At 41.5% G+C, this 20,044-nt stretch overlaps 2 protein-coding genes and 1 long non-coding RNA gene across 4 annotated transcripts; 2 read left to right on the top strand and 1 right to left on the bottom strand.

Annotated features, from left to right (window-relative positions):
- Positions 1 to 533: 533 nt before the first annotated feature.
- hsd17b7 (hydroxysteroid (17-beta) dehydrogenase 7) lies at positions 534 to 9,478 on the top strand. The gene is made up of 9 exons (XM_064338495.1): positions 534 to 697; positions 1,802 to 2,005; positions 2,770 to 2,862; positions 3,316 to 3,430; positions 4,496 to 4,690; positions 5,173 to 5,277; positions 6,021 to 6,077; positions 6,999 to 7,097; positions 7,398 to 9,478. Exons 1-9 carry the CDS (start codon positions 615 to 617, stop codon positions 7,530 to 7,532), a joined length of 1,086 nt encoding a protein of 361 aa, XP_064194565.1. The 5' UTR covers positions 534 to 614; the 3' UTR covers positions 7,533 to 9,478.
- LOC135256583 (uncharacterized) lies at positions 6,812 to 10,376 on the bottom strand. Its single transcript, XR_010330471.1, has 2 exons — positions 10,239 to 10,376; positions 6,812 to 8,502 (listed from the first exon to the last, which is right to left on the bottom strand). It is a non-coding gene; the product is annotated as an uncharacterized LOC135256583 (long non-coding RNA).
- Positions 10,292 to 19,917, top strand: LOC135256578 (SERPINE1 mRNA-binding protein 1-like). 2 transcript variants are annotated; one of them, XM_064338493.1, is made up of 9 exons: positions 10,292 to 10,665; positions 12,399 to 12,588; positions 13,796 to 13,936; positions 14,076 to 14,147; positions 15,217 to 15,294; positions 15,588 to 15,765; positions 16,206 to 16,271; positions 17,900 to 18,097; positions 18,297 to 19,917. In XM_064338493.1, exons 1-9 carry the CDS (start codon positions 10,410 to 10,412, stop codon positions 18,354 to 18,356), a joined length of 1,239 nt encoding a protein of 412 aa, XP_064194563.1. In that variant the 5' UTR covers positions 10,292 to 10,409; the 3' UTR covers positions 18,357 to 19,917. The 2 variants fall into 2 exon arrangements, with proteins under 2 accessions (XP_064194563.1, XP_064194564.1); XM_064338494.1 differs by having other exon boundaries at positions 10,293 to 10,665; positions 14,079 to 14,147.
- The last annotated feature ends 127 nt before the right edge of the window (positions 19,918 to 20,044 follow it).

The following is a 20,044-nucleotide window of genomic DNA, read 5'->3' as shown; positions in this document are numbered from 1 at the left end:
TTTATTCTTTTGAATATGAATATAAAATGTCTTGAGTAAAAACATTGGAAGACTGAAGATGAAAAGAAGTCTGATTCAAGAAAACTCAGTGCTCTCCTGTGTCTTTTTTTCTTTGTCTTCTTGGGGGCGTAGTAAGCATTGCTAAATGTTTCCAAAAGATGCACGCACAAGAATGCAGTTCTGATGGAGGTTACCTTCATTTTATGAAAAGCTTTGATACTTTACTGAAATACTCAGTTTTAATGCATCGTACATTCCTGTTATTAAGCATACTGAATTTTATCAGAATGGCACTGAACTGTTTACACCATCTAGAAAATTGTTTCGAACGGCACTGAGCTGTTTACACCATCTACACAGAATTATTTAGGGTATTTTTGGAACCGGCTGGTAGTTTAAAAGCACAAAAGCCGTGACTTTAAGTTTAGCGCTGTTTGAGTATTTTGACCCTCTTGGCTGTCTGTAGGTAAAATGTTATTGGTTAAGCGCTATGACATCCAATCACACCATGGGAATGGGACACGTAAAACACTGAGCATAGGCTACACTTTTAACAGGCGATCGGAAAGTTGGGTGGATTGATACTGGAGCGTTCATAGATCTGTTGATAGTTAATGATATATATATATTTATACAGGCTACCACCGAATTCACTACCCAGAATGAATAAAGTAATTTTAGTGACTGGTGCGAACAGGTGAGCAATTAGTTATTCTGTATCGTTCGGTTTGCTGTTTTCATATTTCCTATTTACATATTTGACAATATAATACCATGGCTGATGGTATTTCGGCAGGTATCAGGTGATTAGCTAGCCATTCGACCTTCGAAATGTACAAAAAACAGTTTTATCTGGTATTTTCTTTTATGTAGCCTAAAATTTGCATGAACATCGCAAAGTTATCTTCAGATATTTTTTTTAAAAACTTCTCGAAGTGTGTATGAGTGGGTAGCTAACTATCTACTGATCTAATCCAAATTTGATACTAAGTCCCAGAAATGCATTCAGATTTCATTCATTTATAAAGATATATTTTAGATTTTTTCCTGTTGTTTACGACAAAATATTTTTCCATATATATAAATCCATTTTTTATTCTTGAGTTGTTTTTTGATAATGGGAGGCTGGTGTGATATTTTCATTATTACCTATTTAATACGCATACCAGACAGCAAGACGTAGCTAATTTATTGTGAAATAAGGACCATGTACAATGTATTATAATTTATTTTGATAAATCTATTCTATATTATTTTATTGCAAATGTGTGAATATATTACAATGGAAATTGTTTGCTTAAGGAATTGTTTTTTACTATTTAAAAAAAATCTCACCAAGCGAGATGGAGATAAAAGAAAGCACTTTTGTGTTCTTGTAGGGAATGGGCTGTTTACATCAGCAACACTTGAAAGGTTATTCTACTGATGATGCGCATGGCCGTTTGGACAGATGCAGCGCTGAAGCAGATTTTGTGTTTATGCAACAGCTCTGTATTACTTGGTGTGATTCATTCTGCCTATGTTTTAATGTACAAAATAATTAATCTATTTATGTGGATTGTGGAATGGCTGAGCCTGATCAGCCTTATATTAAATGTCTATATCAGTGTTACTGTGCATTGTTTTGGTGCTTAGAGTTATCCTGGGTATTTAAATTGGTATTGTTTGGAGTAATGACCTTGGAAGGAAGCCTCTTTGTGCAAAAGCATCTGCCAAATAAATGAGTTAATTGCAGAATGCATTTTGGCGGGTTGGTGCAATGTGTGAACGTGTCTGTGTATTTGTGTCTGTTGCTGCACAGCGGCATTGGACTGGCCCTGTGTGAACGGCTGCTATGCCAGGACAGGCAGATCCAGCTGTGTCTGGCCTGTCGCAACATGCAGAGGGCCGAGGCGGCCCGCTCCGCCTTGCTGGTCTCCCATAGTGATGCCCAAATCTCCATCCTGCGCCTCGACGTCGGCAGCACCCAATCCGTACTGAAAGCGGCCAGAGAGGTCAAGCAGAGGTAATACTGCTGCTTCTGCTTCTCCTACTGCTACTACTGCTAGTGCTACTGCTACTGCTACTACTACTGCTGCTACTGCTACTACTACTACTACTACTGTTACTGCTGCTGCTACTACTACTACTACTACTATAATAATAATAATAATAATAATAATATTAATAATAATAATAATAATAATAATAATAATAATTGTTATTCTTCTTATTATGCATAGGAAGCATTACAAAGTGCTTCACGGAACATAAAAGTAAAACAAATAAATCAGTTTAAACCAATTGTGTAATTGTGTGAAAACTTTTTGAAAGAAGCATTTTGTGATGCATCTTTCTTTGAATAAAACAAAGTCAAATAAAAAGGTTACTGATAAAAAAACAAAATATAAATAACAAAAATAACGAACTTGTTCTGCATCATGTTTACTGCAAAATTGATTGAACTACAAGGTCTCTTCTGTGTAGGTTTTTATTTTGCTTTACAAACCCGTAACTTAGTGAATGGCACACTTGCTATCTCAATCATAATGGTTTGGATGGTGTGGAAATAAGCAGTGTAATACGGTCATATATCATCAATTTTCATATATCATCAATTTCATCAGGTGCATGGTGAAATAAATACTACACAAAATAAGGTTTAATCATTTTTATGATGAGTGTGTGTACAGTAAGTGTGTTTATGTGTGCAAAAAGTACACAAGCTTTATATCTGTGTGTGGGTATTTCTTCCCATCTATAAATAGGATGTCTCAATATCTCTCCCAGATATAACAGACTGGACTACCTGTACCTCAACGCTGGAATTATGCCCAACCCTCAGGTGGACTTCAAAGCCCTTTTTAAGGGTCTTTTCTCCAGGTATAGCCTCCTTTACTCTAGATTTAGGTCTCAAAGCCATATTTCCCTCAAGAGCCGCTAGATCCCACAGATTCCGCTGATGCCTGTAAATAGTAAAGCACTGAGCACCCTTGATCATGTGGTCACCTCCTTTAGCTGATTACTTTGATCCAGCCATGTTCCTGGGTGGGCAAACGGAAAGGAAATCTTCTCCCATTCCAGATCATACAGGGCATCATCACGGGTTTTCAGAAATTGTGGCTTCCTACTTTCTTAGAGCATGAATTATTATTTCATTTATTTTGTGTTTTGTGCTGTATTACTTAATTATCATATATTTTTTAGTTTGCTTACCCAGGGAAATTTACCATTGGTGCCATGCCGTACCCCTGTCCAGAAAAATTCAACAAATTCTTAGGACCAGCATAAATCAATTTTTTCAGTTTACCTGAAAAATGACGTTTTGTTTTGCAGAAACGTCATTCACATGTTTGCCACCGCAGAGGGTCTGCTGACGCAGCAGGACCGCGTGAACCCCGACGGACTGCAGGAAGTGTTTGCCACAAACCTCTTCGGACACTTCCTGTTGGTGAGTTATACCTCAGACCACTTACACTTTGTTCAGAAGGTATGGACCACTGATTGTCGGTAGCTTATAAACTCGCCTTTATAAATGACACAGGGTTGATTTTTGATTGATTGTCGTTGCATGTTGTCTGCTGCTGAAGTGTGCCATGTAACTTAGTCTGCAGTGTGTAAACTGTGTGTCACTGTGCAGCTGGGAAACCTGAGCACCACTGTGAAATATACATGAATTAAGCAGGAACACCTGCTGACACTGCTCACTGTCAGACTGAATATTCAGTTGCTTTCCTGGCCAGGCATCAACCTTCATTAATGGTCCCACCTGTCAAATGAATATACAGATTGCTATGTCAATGTACTGTGCTGTAGGTTATATAACCTGTTTGTAGCTCCTGTTTTTGCTTTTGCCCTAGTTGGGAAAAATGCTGAAGTATAATTGGAATGTGCATTTTAGACACTCCCAACCACTGTGACATCCTCTGTCAAATTGGGAATGGATGTGTCTTCTCCAAAGTGCATGTAGCCATTTAATTAAACTCTGCGGTCCACCAGCTGAGCTGCATTCTCTCCACTGATCTGAGATCAGCTTCACACTGAGCTGGCCTGTGTTAAGTGCACGTGACACATGTGTACTCCACTGATCTCAGTTCTGCTTTTCTTCCTAATTGAACCTCAAAGCCCATAGAGATCATAATGCTCTCTGAATTGTGTAGCTTTCATACTTCCAGACAGGCAAAATACTGTGCATGTCATTATTGAATGCCAGCCTTCGCTGCCTTCTCTGTTGGTGTGTATTAACCATTCGCCATACCACAATTCAAAATCATCATGTGCATTCTCTTAGACTTCAAACTGTTCAATGCCATTCAAGATAACTGGGCACTTTTAAAATAATGTCTCCTGACAGCGGTGTGCAGAATTTGTTTCATTGAGAGTGGAAACTGTCTGCTTCATTGCTGGGAAGGGGCACACTTGTGTTCATTGATGGGAAGGGGCACCCTGATAGGGCATGTTTCCTGTTTCCTGCCCACATCTCGCAAACACCCCTGCTCTGTGTCACCTGATCCAGGTGAGAGAGCTTGAGCCGCTCCTGTGCCAGCCGGGTCACACAGCCCAGCTGATCTGGACGTCGTCCAGCAATGCCAGGAGGTCCGCCTTCAGTCTAGATGACATTCAACACCACAAGGGGGTGGAGCCTTACAGTTCCTCCAAGTACGCCTCGGACCTGCTGAGCCTGGCCCTCAACAGGCACTACAACAGCCAGGTAAGGTCACGGGGGGGGGGGGGGGGGGGGCATAATGTGTTATATTGCAATATTGCGGTAAGCAGTAATGACATCCTTAGGTGTATACTAAGGCTGTGCGCAATATGGTGTGCATGTGTATGTACTAAGGCAAATATTTAGCATTGCCCTCCTGACTGTCAGTTGTGTATATAATGTGATTTTGTTTAATGATGGGAACAAGAGTCTCCGGTTAGCCCCGGGCAAAGCAAAATATTTGCTTTAGTGCATACACATGTACACCATATTGTGCATAGCCGTACACACCTACAGTAAGGATGTCATTACTGCTTACTGCAATATTGCAATATTACAGAATACACACCTAGATATACAATATTATAAATGAAATTTAAAATATAAAAATATATCCAATTATTTATGAAAATATTCTTGGCCAAGTATGGTTTAATAAGGGCTGTAGTTTTAAAAGCTTCAGTGCTAACCTCCTATTGTGATGACAGGGAGTTTTCTCGTCTGTGATTTGCCCTGGATTAGTGATGACCAATCTGACCTATGGCATTCTACCTTCCTTCTTCTGGACCCTGATCATGCCTGTCATGTGGCTGGTGAGTGAACAATGCCTGCCCTTCGGTCATGATTAAATACAGTCACTGTACTGAAAAGCTTCATGTCATAGGTCCATACACTTCATGACATCATGAGATAGACATGCTTTTAGTGTGCTATAAAGGCGTCAAATTTGAACTATTTTATTGGGGTAGAAATCAATAGGGCAGTCATAATAGGGGGCCTTGGGATGAAAAAGTTTATAAAGTTGTGCTGCAGTATACACTCCAGCGGATTTGCACAGTGCACTTATTACTTATTAAAGTACTATGCAAATGCTAGTGTGGAAGGATAAGGATTCTGCAAGCTGCTCTTATAATTGCACTTAGGTGTTACGTTTACGTATGTTCTTGACCGTAGAACATTATACTTAAGTGGTGCTTACATATTTAATTACACAAATTTGTTTACAGACCGCTGTAATGTTCAGCAAGTAAAGTTTTTGTCTGAGCCACTTCACACAATGTTGTCAGTACCAACACAGGATAAAGAGGCAAAACATTGAACAAATGTGTTAACGTCTCAACGTTCATTTGCAGTTACCCAGACTTCCTACAGAGTGTGTGGGTTGTTATACAGAAATAAAAATGTGTAATGACTCTGAAAATAAGTGATATTTGAGCTGTTGAGCAAAGTGCAATGATGTTTCCTTGGTTGCATTTTGCTTGTGTCATTGATGATAGGGTAATATGGCACTTATCTATCGCAACACTGTAAACTGAGATTGTCTGTGCCTTAACAGATCCGGGTCTTCACCAACACATTCACCCTGACACCTTATAACGGAGCAGAAGCATTGGTAGGTGATCTCATTCCCATGTCTCAGCAAAAACATTTTTTACTTTTTAAATATGAAAAGAGGATGGACCTGTCTGCTCTCCTTTAAAATAAAACAAGGGGACAGATAAGAGAGATGGCTTATCTTCAGGGTTATCAGGAGGGGGCGGTTGTATCTCTAACCCCTGCTTTTGGTGTGCCCATATTTGGTTGGAGGCATGAACTGGCCAGGGAGCTATTTATAAAGGTCTGATCCTTTTGGATTGTTCAGCTCTCTTTGTGCAGGTCCAGGGTTGAGCAATGACTTGTGGTGAAGCACTTGCTTCACAAGGCTCGGTTATTAATGTTTGCTGTGTTACTAACAAAATGGTTTCCCTCCTTTAAATAGCAGCTTTAACAAGCGATTAAAAGTCTTTTCAAATGAAAATGTAGTTTATTTATATACAAATGTGAACACAAAACTACATTTGAATGTGAAAGCAACCTTAACTGGTTGGTTGAGCTGTGAGTTTAAGGGTTTAACATGTATTAAACCTCTTTAAAGGTGCTTCTTTAAGAGCTGTTTTTTAAACTTTCTAACAGTTGCCTTTTATTTCAGGATTACCGCATAACAGAATTCGATGTAATTTGAAATCTCTTGGGCTCGTAATGGTCCCTGCTGATTCCGTCAATGTTTCACTCTCTTGGCTCTCTCATTCACATTCGCTCATTCACTCTGCCCTGTTACTCACTGACTCACATACAGACAAAAAGAAATGGACTGACAGACATCTTTATTAATCCCATGGGGAAATAGGTTTGTCAGCAGCAGCATGACAAGTAACAGGAGCAACAGAATATGAAAAGCAAAAGGCAATAATAGCAGCAATGTTGAAAGTAAAAATGCTTATTTTGATTATGATTATTGCTTTTAAAATGTCCATGCTCTATTTTTGTTTCACAGAGCTGGTTGTTTCTTCAGAAACCGGAGTCATTGGACCCACTTGCCAAGTACCACAGCCTGACATCTGGGTTTGGAAACAACTACACACAGCCCCGTAAGGTGTGCACATACGAAACTGCCGCCTGTCTTTAACGCTTCTCATTCCTCCCCTTCCCTGAGAAAGGGCCGTCTCACCCGATTGCATTGGGTCGAGATCTTGGACAAAACGAGGATGCCTCTTATGAAAATGGGGTGCTAGATGTTATGTAGTCCTTGGCCAGAATGACTGGCCTTGATTGGCCTGTTCTCATTCTCAAAACCTCTCAGGGCTTAGTATTTAAATCATGGAAAGTCAAAGAATCTTGACTGTGGGTAACTCCCTAAATTTCATAAACTTCCACTTTTCTTGTTTTCTTTCAGATGGACATGGATGAAGACATGTCAGAGGCCCTCTACAAACAGCTGCTGGAGCTGGAGAGCAATGTGAGGAAGAAGATAGAAGAGGAAGAGCAGGACACACGTGCCCATGGACAGTACCTAAACCAGACTGAGTAACGTGGGAGGACGCCACCACTCGTTTTCTCACTCCGTGACCTTAATGAATGATTTTACATTCTCTCTAATACCTCATTCACACACAAAACTCAGGCTTGACACAGGCTTTTGAACATGGATTCAAAACATGTTTGACTCATTCACACCACACTATAGTCTTGAGTAAGTACCAGGTCCTGGCCGTTCACACAAGACCCGGGTCAGCAAGCTTACTTCCACAGACATCACCGCTGAACAGGATTGTCACATTTCAACATCATTAAAAGCGTACATTTCAAAGTTTGTTTACACTGGATATTCAACATGGTGGATGTTACGAACACTCTGGTGTTTGGTCAGGCAGTCGTAGACTTTATAGGATTTATTTTCTTTACTAAGTTACCTAATGAAGGCTTAATGCAACTACATATGGGGTGCAATCATGTTCAAGCATCTTTGTGATCGAGAAGAACGGAATTTATGGCTAAGAGGGCTAGAAGTCATTGCCAATATCTACAGAGAAGAAGAGCCGTTCTGTTGTCCTCAGTGGCTACTGTAGTACTAGAGCGCCATTGATCGTAACCAATGAGGTTCCTTGATCGAAACCTACTTAGAGTAACTTGTGTCCCCCCTTTCATACTGAGCTTGATGACGTATTCACATTAACGGCACATTAGGTCGTTGCTTCGGTGTGAAAGAAAAAAGATCTAAATGGTTCCCTTGCTTCAGTAGATTAAGAACAGAAGAAAATCACTCTGGCGTCTTCATTCCAGTTTGAGTCGGACCAAGGCACATCTGAAGGCTGTGAGCACAACATGGGGATTTTCATGACTCAGCTTCAAGAGTAGTTCATGGTTTATTTGCTGACAAACACCTCGGAAGCAACCACCTGCCCATGACCCTCCCCCCCTCCTCCAATGGTAAGACCCACAGGGTCCCTGCAATCTGACAGGCCATGCAGGTGATGTCACGCAAAACTGTTAAAGCAAATCTGAAAGACAAACAGCAGAGGAATATCCACAGTCAGCTGTCATCTCGGTGTGCACTGAAAAACATTACTTAGAACACAGAGAACTACATGACAGACACCAGGCATACCTCATTTTACAAAGAACTATAACAATCGTGGCACACACCATGTTATTAATAGCCACACTCATTATAGACCACCCATTTTATGTTCTGTAAAAACTGCTTCTGTTTCATATATAATGTGTATAGCAATACTTACTCAGCTACTGAGTGCTTATAATGGTATCAGTATCAGTATCCAGTTATGAAGTGACAGCCAAGACAAAATATGAAACGAGACCAGTATAACTCATTTCGACTGTTTCCAATTGCAAATGTATTGGGACCATGTACTTTCCTGTACTTTAAGATAATTCCTTTTTGATTCCAAGTGTCTTTCTAGAGTTTTGTTACAATGGTGTGTATACCAAAATAATTATGTTAATGATGTGCTACAAGACCACAGTGATAATGCATTAATATCGCACCTTTCAGGATCTCAAAGTGCTTGAAAGTGCTGTGGTGTTGCCCAAATGAGAAGTAATGTGATCTCATGAAATCTGCAATATTACTGCAGATTTGGACATCTTTGAAATGTGCAGTACATTAAAGAAGTACAGCATGCTTTGAGTAAGTTGGTGGTGTTAAAGCACAATTTAAAATCAAAGAAACTGGGATATCAAGGTGAAAATAGAATCACTCAGTGTTTGGGTACACCGAAAATATTTTCTTAGCATGTACTTTTCCGAATTTCCAGCTAAGATGAGCAGTTTTCTGGGGCTTTGATTTAAAAAAAAAAAAAAAAAACCTGATTTGGATTTAAAAAAAAAAAAAAACTTTTGAAAATGAGGGTGAAGACCATGACAAAGGAAAAGCTATTGAGCTGTCATTACTCCTGAAACTTCTGGGCTACATTCAGTTTAGGTGTTAACAGAGGCCAATGAAACACCTGTCAATCACTATAGTGATTTAAAATCCACATAAATGACTGGCTAATCAACATGAATGTTGATGTACTGAGCTCTAGAAGACAGACATGCCTTTAATTTTGTGGTCGCCAAGTACACCATTACCTCAGTCATGCTGGGGGATAGAAATGCACATTTGGTGATGTCTCCACAAGGCACCACTCAGATTGGAGTAGTGCAGCACAATCAATCAATAAATAAATGTTTATTGTCACAAGCTACACGTAAAGAGCTGCCGGGATATTTGGGGATGTTGAAGGGGTGCTTTTCAGGTACTAACTCGCTGATCAAAGCAGGAAACCTCGCTACAGCTGGCATAGACAAAGAGGACCCAACTCAGCACAAATTTAGCTGACAGGCCGTGGTTTGGCCTGCAGCATGAAACGGAAGAGCGTCCAGCCAAACCCATAGTGTAGGCAAGCTATTAAATTAATTTGCGGCAACATTTTATAATATCTACAAATTCCAAACTGCCTTCGATGGAGGACACCATAATTGTGCGGTGACAGCGGAATGCTATGTGTGCACGTTCAACCAGAAAACACAGTTGCTGATTTGTTGACAGCTTGTCCCATGCGTGCTACATAATTTTGTTTCAGTTTATAAACAAACTGTTCTACGCTTCTACGACAAATCTGATCGCTTCTATCTAACGCACAAGAAAAGAAATAAACCCTTTATGTACCAAGCCTCTTGGATCCTGTAGTTTTTTCTCTGTACATCCATAAATTGTATAGTGCAACTCTACCTCTTAATGGGACTACAACCCCCATACGGCACCCGAGTAAAAGTCCCGGATGTCCAATCGCGCCGGAAGAGAAGAAGGTCTCTTTCCCGGCCATCTTGTGGCAATATCTAGCGAACTGTTCGCCTCAAGCCCCGTAGAATCGGAGGAGAATCCCGCTGAAGGGGCGCCATCATGCCCGGACATCTGCAAGAAGGTTTCGGCTGCGTTGTAACAAATCGGTTCGACCAATTATTGGATGACGAGTCCGACCCTTTCGAGGTGTTAAAGGCGGCGGAGAACAAGAAGAAGGAGGGGGCTGTTGCTGGTGCCGCCAAGACTGCAGCCCAGGCAGCTAAGCAACCGAAAAAGGAGTCCCAAAAAGACAGGAAGAATCCCCTTCTTGACAAGAAGGAGGAATCGCAGGCACCAGTGCCTCTTAAGAAAGAAGGTAATGCACAACACAGCTTTAAAGGCATCTGCAAACGGGTGCAAACTAGCATGCAGGTTATTGTAATTCACTTGCTATAGCTGTGTAAACCCCCCATGAGGTCAACATGGTTGCTATTCTGAGCCACTTAGAGGGCAACGTGATGCTTCGTGTCTGCTCGCTAGTAAACATCAGCCTTGATCCCTAACGTTATCGCATTTTGACTGGCTTGCAAAACAAGTGCCGACCCGACCGTCTCCTTTGTGAAAGTTCAAGCGAGGCGTTTAACGCTCGCTAAACGACGGTCTGTTTACTGGCAAGATCGATAATTATATATTTTCTGGCTAACTGTTAGCCAGCTAGCGTCAGTGCCGTTGCGCAGTTTCCCCCCCTATATTGCTGTTTGGTTCGAAGTGGTCCAGCGCTGTGCCCAAAACACGCTGCTGAAGATGGAGTGCAGACTGTCCAATGAGAGGCCCTTGCTTTGCACAACCTCGTGGTGGTTTAGGAAGGGCGGGCGGGCGAGCTGTCATAATACTTAACTAGGTTCCAATATTAACCTTGGCTATTAACACATGCGCTGTAAATCCAACCACCTTGTAGTTTATTGTTATTTTTAAATAGAAAGCAAAACCATTTGTACCTAGCTTGATGTGTAGTCCTAGCGAGCGTTAAAATAAGTTTGAAGCGGTAATCGACTAAATATCTGCTGATCTACCTTTTGATATACATCAGATCAAATGTACGTTAAGTTAACGCTAATCCTCATTGCTAGCTCCATTGACTTCATCACGATAAAAGCTCTTTCAATTATTTTCTGAATCGGTGGTTTCTGGCTCATTAGCTTAAGTCAAGTTTGCTGCGTCATAGATTGCTTGTCATAACTGTTATGCGAGTAAATGGTTTTGTTGGAACGGGTTTGTATGCTAACTTTACCTCAGAAATGCAACGATGTATACTGATGGCTGAATACTCCATTCCAATTAGCGATGTAGAAAATTTGGATGAGACTACCAAAATAGTAACGTGAGCACTTGGGAACGATGGCTAAACAGGTGCACTTGGTTAAAATGTGTATAAGCAGCTGTTCGGTAGTTATTTGGCGTAACGTTAGCTAGCCAGCTATTGTTGACTACTAACGTTATGTGTTCTAGTGGGGGTAGAGGGATTTGCAACCGAACTTTGCAGTGTGAAACAATAGAATGGTATACAGCCAACCAGCTTGCTGTCTTTTGTGCAACATGGATGCGTCTGCCATCATGCAGTCAACGTTAGCGAACAGTTAAATTATTTCATCCAAAAAATGATTCTTTAGAGCACCCCATTACGCACAAACGTAGCGTGATGTAAATCTATTTGGCTAGCAGGGAAATTGTTCCTTTCATTCGGAGTTGTATGTTGCTGACTTTCCCAGCCCAGGTTAATTTTCACATGGTTTAGCATGTCAAAACCTGTCCTCACAAGAACTCGACCATTTAGATTAGTTGTATCAGGTGTGTTTGAGATGGAACACATCAAATACCTGGTTCTGGCTGTGGGGCAACCGAGGAGATGTTTGGGAGCCACTGGTTTAGATAATGCTGCTGTGACAGAGTTGTTTTTTTTTTCATTAATAAAAAACCTTTTCCGTAAACAGTCTCAAGTGGCTTTAACAAAATGGCATTGTATATTATTTAAACAGACTGACTTCCTGTCTCTGAATTGTTTCCGGTGAAGGTTTGTAAATTGTGAATTTTTTTCCCTTTTGGTTTCAGGTATCCGGAGAGTGGGCCGACGGCCTGACCAGGAGGCCCGGCAGCCGGGCCAGGGGGGCGGCCAGCAGCAGGGGGGGCAGGGCGAGGGTCGGCCTGGGGACAGGAGGCCTGAACGGAGGCCCCCCCGTGAACGGCGCTTCGACAAACCGGCTGAGGACAAACCCGAGGGAGGGGAGTTCTCTGTGGAAAAGTGAGTGTTTGGGAATGACACCACAGTGCATATAGGGGGCCAGGCCACTGGACGCTGTACTGTAGGTCTAGTCAAGGAAGGCCATAGTGTCAAAGTTTTTGTGGTTGTTTTGCAATCGGTGGTCTATTTAGGCCTTGGAAACAAGGAATGTGGGCTCCAGCCAATCAGTGACTTAATTTCACAGCAGTTAGGACTGCTGATTAGCACATTAGTAAATCTGTATGGTTAAAAGTCCTGCCCTGTACATATGGGACTTTTGCATTACAGGCATTTAGCGGATGCCAATTTTCAGAGCGATTTATTTAGCTTTTTAAAAAATTATTGTATCCATTTATACTGTGGGATGTATATTACAGCAATTCGGGTTTAGTTCCTTGCTCAATGGTACAGCTTTTAGTTACATTCCCTGACCATTATACTACACCTCCGCCCGTTTATTGTTCAGTGTGGCTTGAGATGGTTCCTCAGTAGACATCAGAAGTGTCTCGTAGTTAGGATGAGACGAAAACCACAATGCACAATGTGTCCCAGTGATTGACTGTTGGAACTTCAAAAGCATGACATTTTGATGTACCAGCTCTTGGTAGAATCAGGCTAGTGCACTTATTGGAATCCACCAGTAGGGGCTACTCACTTGCACCTTGTAAATCGTGGTTCAGATCAGACTGCTACGCATTGGGAGTGACAGTTCCATTCCTGACCATTTCTTGGTTCTGTGCATTTAGACGGACTTACTTCCTCGGTGCCCATCCTAAATCAACGAGTAAATTGCACCAGCACACTGCTGTTAGTTCCAAATATGATGCTTTTATTGTGCAGTCGGTGTACTGTAGAATAACAGTTTTTAGCGAGCCACAGCAGTGTGCTAGTACAATTTCTTCTTAACAAGATTGTTCTTATAGGGGAATTTATGAAGTTCTGTTTTGTCACAGTCGGGGAGTTTGAACAAAAAACAAAACCCTAAAAACCAAAAAACTGCCCTGCTGGTGGATACCCTATCTCCAGCTTTGTTGTTGTGGTTTATATGGTTATATGGCTGACGTAAATATGAGACCCAAAATAATTTTGATTTCAGGATTAAGAGTGTCACATGCGGCCTTTTTCCACATGAACGCAATCTCAAGCACTATTTTTTTTCCCCCAGTACGCTTCCTGTTTGTTTTTGGGTTGTTTTTGGCAGTTCTAAGTACCATTCTCTCTCTGACAGGTCTGTGAGCGACAGGCCTCTGCGGGGACGCGGCGGTGGCCGAGGGGGGCGCGGCGGCCGAGGGCGTGGCATGGGACGGAGCGACGGCTTTGACTCTCGCGGAAAGCGTGAATTCGACCGGCACAGCGGAAGCGACAAATCGTAAGTCATTCGCCACGAGTGCCGCTCAAAACAGCGCGGCGGGGTAGGGGAGAGATCCTGCATGTCTAACGCTGCAGTTTTCCTTGTGTGTCTCCTGATGTGTCACTTAATGCTAAGCAAGTTTTCAATTTTGTTTCAGCAGCCTGAAACCCGAAGAAAAGCGTGGAGGGAGTGGATCTCACAACTGGGGCACTGTGAAGGATGAGATGAGGTCACAGCCAAGGATTTTACACCAGGGTTCTCATGCTCCCTGAAAATATCTGAATCTTTAGGTTTAGAAAGATTGGATTCGGATCTTGGATCAGTGTTAAAGTTGCTGCTAAAGTTGGTTTGGTTCTGGATTATAGTTAAAAGATCTCAGCATTCATTTTTTTTAAGTGATTGAGGTGCAGTATTCATGATAAAACCTAATGTTGTAATAAGTGTCATGATACAACCTAATGTTCTAAAAAGTGTCCTTATTTTTGGCAAATGGTGTTATTGGTAAGCACGAGAACCCTGTTGCATGTTCATTGGGCATGTCGTAGCAATGATTGTCAATTCTAATGAGAACTTCAGCTTCATATTCACAGCATTTGAGCATCTTTCGGTAAATATGGATGAGTGAGAATAATGATCTCCGTATTTTCTAAGAAACCAACCTTATCCCTATAAGAGAACACGTGAGCATTTTTTAATGCACCCGGCAAGGATGTCATGTCACCAGATGACATGGAATATTGCTCCTACAAATCCAGGATTCTATATGCGTGCAATGAGCGGAACCTTTCGTCCTTAGCTGACAAATTATTAGAAAGTTACCAATGTTAAAATGTCTGAATGTAAATGTGTACGAAGTACTGAATTGATATTTCCTGGTTTATCACATTTTGACAAGCTATCAAACTAGCCCTTCAGTGTGCATTCTGGGGCTTCTTATTAATTTACAGTATTTTGAACAGACCATCCACAATAGCAGTGTATGACGACCTTCTATAACAGAACTTTTTAATGACATTTGCAGTTAATTCTCCAGTAGCCAATTGGATTCAATAAATAAATATGACTGTTCTAACAAGGTTAATACCAGCTATATCCATATAACGTTATGTTTGTCAGCTGAAATCTTTGTTTTGCTGAAGTGCGCAGATATTTCACATAACTTTGGAGCTATGTGCAGATAATGGCATCTGCTAAGTTGCGTGGGAGATTTTTCAGTCGTTTCCCTCCCAAAGGTACAGCGTTTAGCCTGCAGTCACTGGATGCTTTGTGACAGACTGTGGTCTGATTTTGTTTTGCAGCACCGAACTGGATCAGTCCAATGTAACTGAGGAAACCCCAGAAGGAGAGGAACACCCTCCTGCTGACTCTGAGAACAAGTGAGTTTCCCAATAACCCTATAATACTTAATTCTTACAATGGTTTCCCTGATGAATGTGTAACCGGTGACCCTCATGAACATTACCCCCAGAACGTGTACAAACACGTACCCTGGTATCACCTCACACTGATGAGAGCTGATATCTTCCTATGACATTGGTTCACATGCCCCGTTTGGGCAGACAAGTCCTTGGGGGAATGCATGTCTTGCGATCGTTCCTCACCATATGTGACCTTACAGCCGAGATCAGCACACAGGACCTGACCTTCTCTCTCGCGGCCTTGGTTCCAGGGAGAACGAGGTGGAGGAGGTGAAAGAGGAGGGGCCTAAAGAGATGACCCTGGATGAGTGGAAAGCTATGCAGGACAAGGAGCGCGCCAAGGTGGAGTTCAACATCCGGAAGGCCAATGAGGGCACCGATGGACAATGGAAGAAGGGCTATGTATTGCACAAGTCCAAAAGCGAAGATGTAAGTCTGAAAGCCAAGGCTAGACTCTCACTGCTTTGTCAGACAGCCGTAGAATTATTCTTCCAGGGCAATATGTTAAACCTTAAACTTGAAGCTATTTGTTTCTGTTTGGAATGACACACCTCAGTTGATTAGATTAGCATTTAGGCTTCTACATTATACAAGCCTTGTTGGTTTACACTGGCACAGGGTTCTCCAACATTTATATGTTGAATGTGAATGACAGGAATGTTAACTATGATCATCCAGTTAAGAAGGCGTTTCAGGGCTTCATAGAGAGGTGCTGTCCCGAGATTGAGTTTAAGGGTGTTCGACTACTAAGTTAGTGCTGCTGATTTTTGTAATGCTTGATGCAAACTTTGAAATGTGTCTATGGGAGTGGTTGGCAGTTGAAAAACCAAGTCTTGTTTCACAGCCTTTCTCTCTTAACAAACACACAGAGACCTCCTGGTGCTTTAATCGAACCTGCTGAGATGGAACCTGAATCACCCGGCCTCTACCCAAAGGTGCCTCTATTACTCCAGCCGTAACCCCCACCCCCTCACCACATACACGGCTTCGCTCTTAAGGCTTTGACTCCTAATTAATTAATGGTGTAATCACAGCTGAGCTGTGGGTGATTATTTTCCAAGGCATCATCTTGTTATGCCTTCCAGTTTCTGGTTTCCTCTCTTTGTCCTCATAATGATCTTTCTTTCTTGCTCTCGTCCTGCAGATTCCTGTGTTGCATTTATAATTCCCAAAGATAGGAAATTCAGAATGGAGGTTGAGAGTGTAGACAACACTGAGCGAGACGGTAGCCTTCTCAACATACTTCAGTTTTTTCAATGTAGATGCCCAATATTTTACTTTGATTTGGTGGAAGTCAATTATGGAGGCTGCTGTCCATACTACTTGTACATGAATACCTTGTTTATACAAACATTACATCAGGAGAGATTGGTATTGTTAGACGCTGCCTAAAATAAGAGGAATCATGGGTCAGTATTTACATTATGGGAGCCTGAAGTGTTAGTTTTCAGAAAATGTTTAAACCATTAACCATTAACTTCTTAATTTCTAAATGTTTGGCAAATGCATGTTGCCATGCCTGTCGGTAAGTAATCAGATGTAGAGTTTGATCTGCCTGTCAGAAATGAGCATCTAATACTAATGTTTCAGAACCAGAGAAATCTAAATGATGGAATTCTTGTTCTTAGCAATACTTCTCTGCCATTTGGGTTCTGTTCCAATTATTGATGGAATGTTGGGAAAACGCCATAAAAGTATTATTTGCATCACATGAAGCTCAGTACAAGGACACTGTCCAATGAACAGTAAAGGTTAACTTGGTATTGTAATCACAGTATTCATGTTGATTTGCAGAAATATCATTTCTGGTTGCCAGCTGTACCTAAGATAATCTTGCTTTTCCCTCAATGTGTACCGTCATTCACACATCACTAGTACTCTCAAAGTTAAAATTCAAATTTGTGGCATTTTTTAAAAGTGCAACGCTGGATTGACTCATTTGAATAAGAAATTGCCCATGCTAGGCATAATCTGACATGGGAAGCCCCATGATTTTACTCCACATACTAAAGCACCAGCTTGTCTGATTCACAGCACTGCTTGTGTTCGAGGCTTGCCCCGGTGTGCAATGTTGGAGAACCCTGGTCCTCTTAGCCCAGGAAGGCTGCATGCAGGAGTTGAATTGCAAGACTTAATATGTGTGCACACTGACAAATAAATTCCATGAGTTTCTTCCAACATCTACCAGTATCTTTCGAATGCCTGAAAACATTGCGAACATCTAATTAGCTGCGATTCCATTACAGAATTTGAATTTGTATTTTATGGAAATGAGCATTGTGCACATGAATATTAATCTTGCGGATTTAATAAAACACTCTTGGCTGTGAACTGTGCAGTTTAGAAAAAAAATTCTGAATGATCAAAATACATCTTAAGGCTGGAAACTTGTAAACATACATTGCATCTTTGCTACAATTTGAAAAAGCAAGTTGATACTGATCACATGGGGCTGAAGATAAGTTAACAATGACATTCAAATGAAAAAGTTACTGATGGCGATCATGTTCTTTTGGAAGTCTCCTTTATGTTGAGCACCCCTCCTTGTCTCTGGATGTCACAGGCCAATGCTGACGAAGCCTCTGGCGACCACCATTTCCGCAAGCCAGCCAATGACATCACATCCCAGCTGGAGATCAACTTTGGGGACCTGGGCCGCCCAGGCCGTGGGCGTGGGGGTCCCCGTGGTGGGAGAGGTGGGCGAGGTGGCCCTGGCGGAAGTGGCGGGACCAGGCCGGCACGTGGGGGCAGAGTCGACAAGGTGAGCGGTCACACGTTCCTCTTAATAATGTGCTTGTGTAGCATTTTTCATACGACTTGCAGCCCAAAGTACTCCATACTGGAAATGTAACTAAAATGGTTTTTGAAGTCAGATTAACTGTAATATTCCTCTAGTCATGTCTTGAGGAAACTGTTGCCATGATTTACTCAATTTTCTCGTTGTGCCTCCCTGTCCACAGCCCAGTGGAGTGTCCGTCCCCAACGTGGATGACCCAGAGGCGTTCCCAGCTCTGGCCTGAAAGAATTGGTGGCCAGCTGACCGCCCCCCCCCCCTTCTCCCCTCCCCTGCCTTCCCTGAAAAGCCCTTCTGGGTCATCCTCCACGAGGCTTGCATGCTTACAGGTCCTTCAACTGTAACAAAAAAAAAAACATGAAAAAAAGACTCATCCATACCATTCGCACCCAAGGACAGAATACCAATTGTTTTTAAAAAAAAAGACAAAAAAAAGTGGAAAAAGGACACTCCTGCTACACTGAAGCAGAATATTGGTAGAGGTTTTGTATTTAGAAACATGGTAGCAGGGATGTTTTCATACAGTATTTTTTTCAGAGATTATGCATTCTTCATGAATACGTTTTGTATTGCTGCTTGAAAATATGCATTTCCAAATATAGGTGTGAAGAGTGTATCGGTTAGCTCACTGTGTTCCATGGCTTGCTTTTTTGCCCTTAAGAATTACAACTTCTGACGAGCTTTTAGGGATCATCTTTGAGCCATCTAGGTCTACCAAAAGGAGTATGTTGGGAGGGGAAAAGTTACTGCATTATTCTAAGTGAGATGTACAGGACTTTAAGTGCTTTGGTTTTCGTATATATATACATATATATATATTTTTAAATGTTTAAGTGAAAGACCTAAAGTCTAGTAACTCCACATTTATGAAGATATTTCTAAAACTTTTTTTTTCTGCTAGTCGTGCAGTCTAAGTTTAATTGCCTCTGCCGTTTGAGCTTTTATTCTGGTGGACTATCGGTCCTTGTCTGTGAACCTAGTTCCGCTGGAGAACTCTACCATGATTTCAGTCGACGTGAAGCCCGAGCTAGTTCTGAGCCAGTCCTTGGTTCACATAGGTAAGTTTTTTTTTTTTTTTTTTTTCTTTTCTTCTTAAATAGAGCAAGGACCTTCGGACCACTAATAGAATGTAGTTTGCGTGATGACCACTTAAAATTGAAGTACCCTCCCCCCGATATTTTTTTGTTCTAAAGTTAGACTGCAGCTTTAACGTCTTTAATTTTACCCAGATTAAAGGTTTCGTGTGAAAACCCAATGGATGATTTTTTTTTTTTTTATGTCTACATATCTTGCACTTGGTTGTATGAGACTAGTATGAACTTGCCAGTTTTATCACTCTCCACACCGTGAGATTTTTTTTTTTAACTTTTTGTTGATTTGTTGATTTACCTTTTTATTTTTCTCCTTTTCTTAGTTTACAGCAGCACTACTGCATAATTTTTCTGAAAGAAATGCTTATTTTTCATGTAAAATAAGTCAAGTGCTATGAAGTGTATGAATGCTAACCATGCCAGGAGACCACTGTGTCTGTGTGTGAAATGGGGATTTGATCGGGCTGCTGCGGCCAGTTTTACATTGGCGAAGGGCAGGGAGGGAGAACACTACTGTCAGCTAAAGGAAGCAGTATTGGATGTTGGAACAATTTTCTGGAAGCATACAGACACAGGTGGTTTAGGCAGAATATCTGTTGAACTGTTGGGTCTAGATGCAGTTGGCCCTCTTGACTTAACACCCCCCTCCCCCCTACTGCGAACATCCCTGTTCTAATAAATTGCTTAGAGGTGTTACATGTGTACTGCCCCACGGCAGTGAGTTGCGTGAAATGCTTGCTGTTTCATTCATGGTTTTAAAAAAAAAAAGTTATACATTAGTCTCTTGTTTTATATTTATGAGGAAATGCATTATGCAGACAGG

Source organism: Anguilla rostrata, chromosome 6 (genome assembly GCF_018555375.3).
Source record: "Anguilla rostrata isolate EN2019 chromosome 6, ASM1855537v3, whole genome shotgun sequence".
Classification (NCBI taxonomy): Eukaryota; Metazoa; Chordata; class Actinopteri; order Anguilliformes; family Anguillidae; genus Anguilla; species Anguilla rostrata.
This window is presented reverse-complemented; position numbering and strand designations above follow the sequence as displayed.

What these genes read in the sequence shown, in the direction of transcription:
- hsd17b7 (XM_064338495.1), top strand. Translation starts at nt 615, where the DNA reads ATGATATATATATATTTATACAGGCTACCACCGAATTCACTACCCAGA. An exon ending in GCCAGAGAGGTCAAGCAGAG is followed by an intron (nt 2,006 to 2,769) that starts GTAATACTGCTG and finishes TATCTCTCCCAG; the next exon opens with ATATAACAGACTGGACTACC. An exon ending in ACAGGCACTACAACAGCCAG is followed by an intron (nt 4,691 to 5,172) that starts GTAAGGTCACGG and finishes TTGTGATGACAG; the next exon opens with GGAGTTTTCTCGTCTGTGAT.
- LOC135256578 (XM_064338493.1), top strand. Translation starts at nt 10,410, where the DNA reads ATGCCCGGACATCTGCAAGAAGGTTTCGGCTGCGTTGTAACAAATCGG. An exon ending in AGTGCCTCTTAAGAAAGAAG is followed by an intron (nt 10,666 to 12,398) that starts GTAATGCACAAC and finishes TTTTGGTTTCAG; the next exon opens with GTATCCGGAGAGTGGGCCGA. An exon ending in ACAAGTCCAAAAGCGAAGAT is followed by an intron (nt 15,766 to 16,205) that starts GTAAGTCTGAAA and finishes ACAAACACACAG; the next exon opens with AGACCTCCTGGTGCTTTAAT.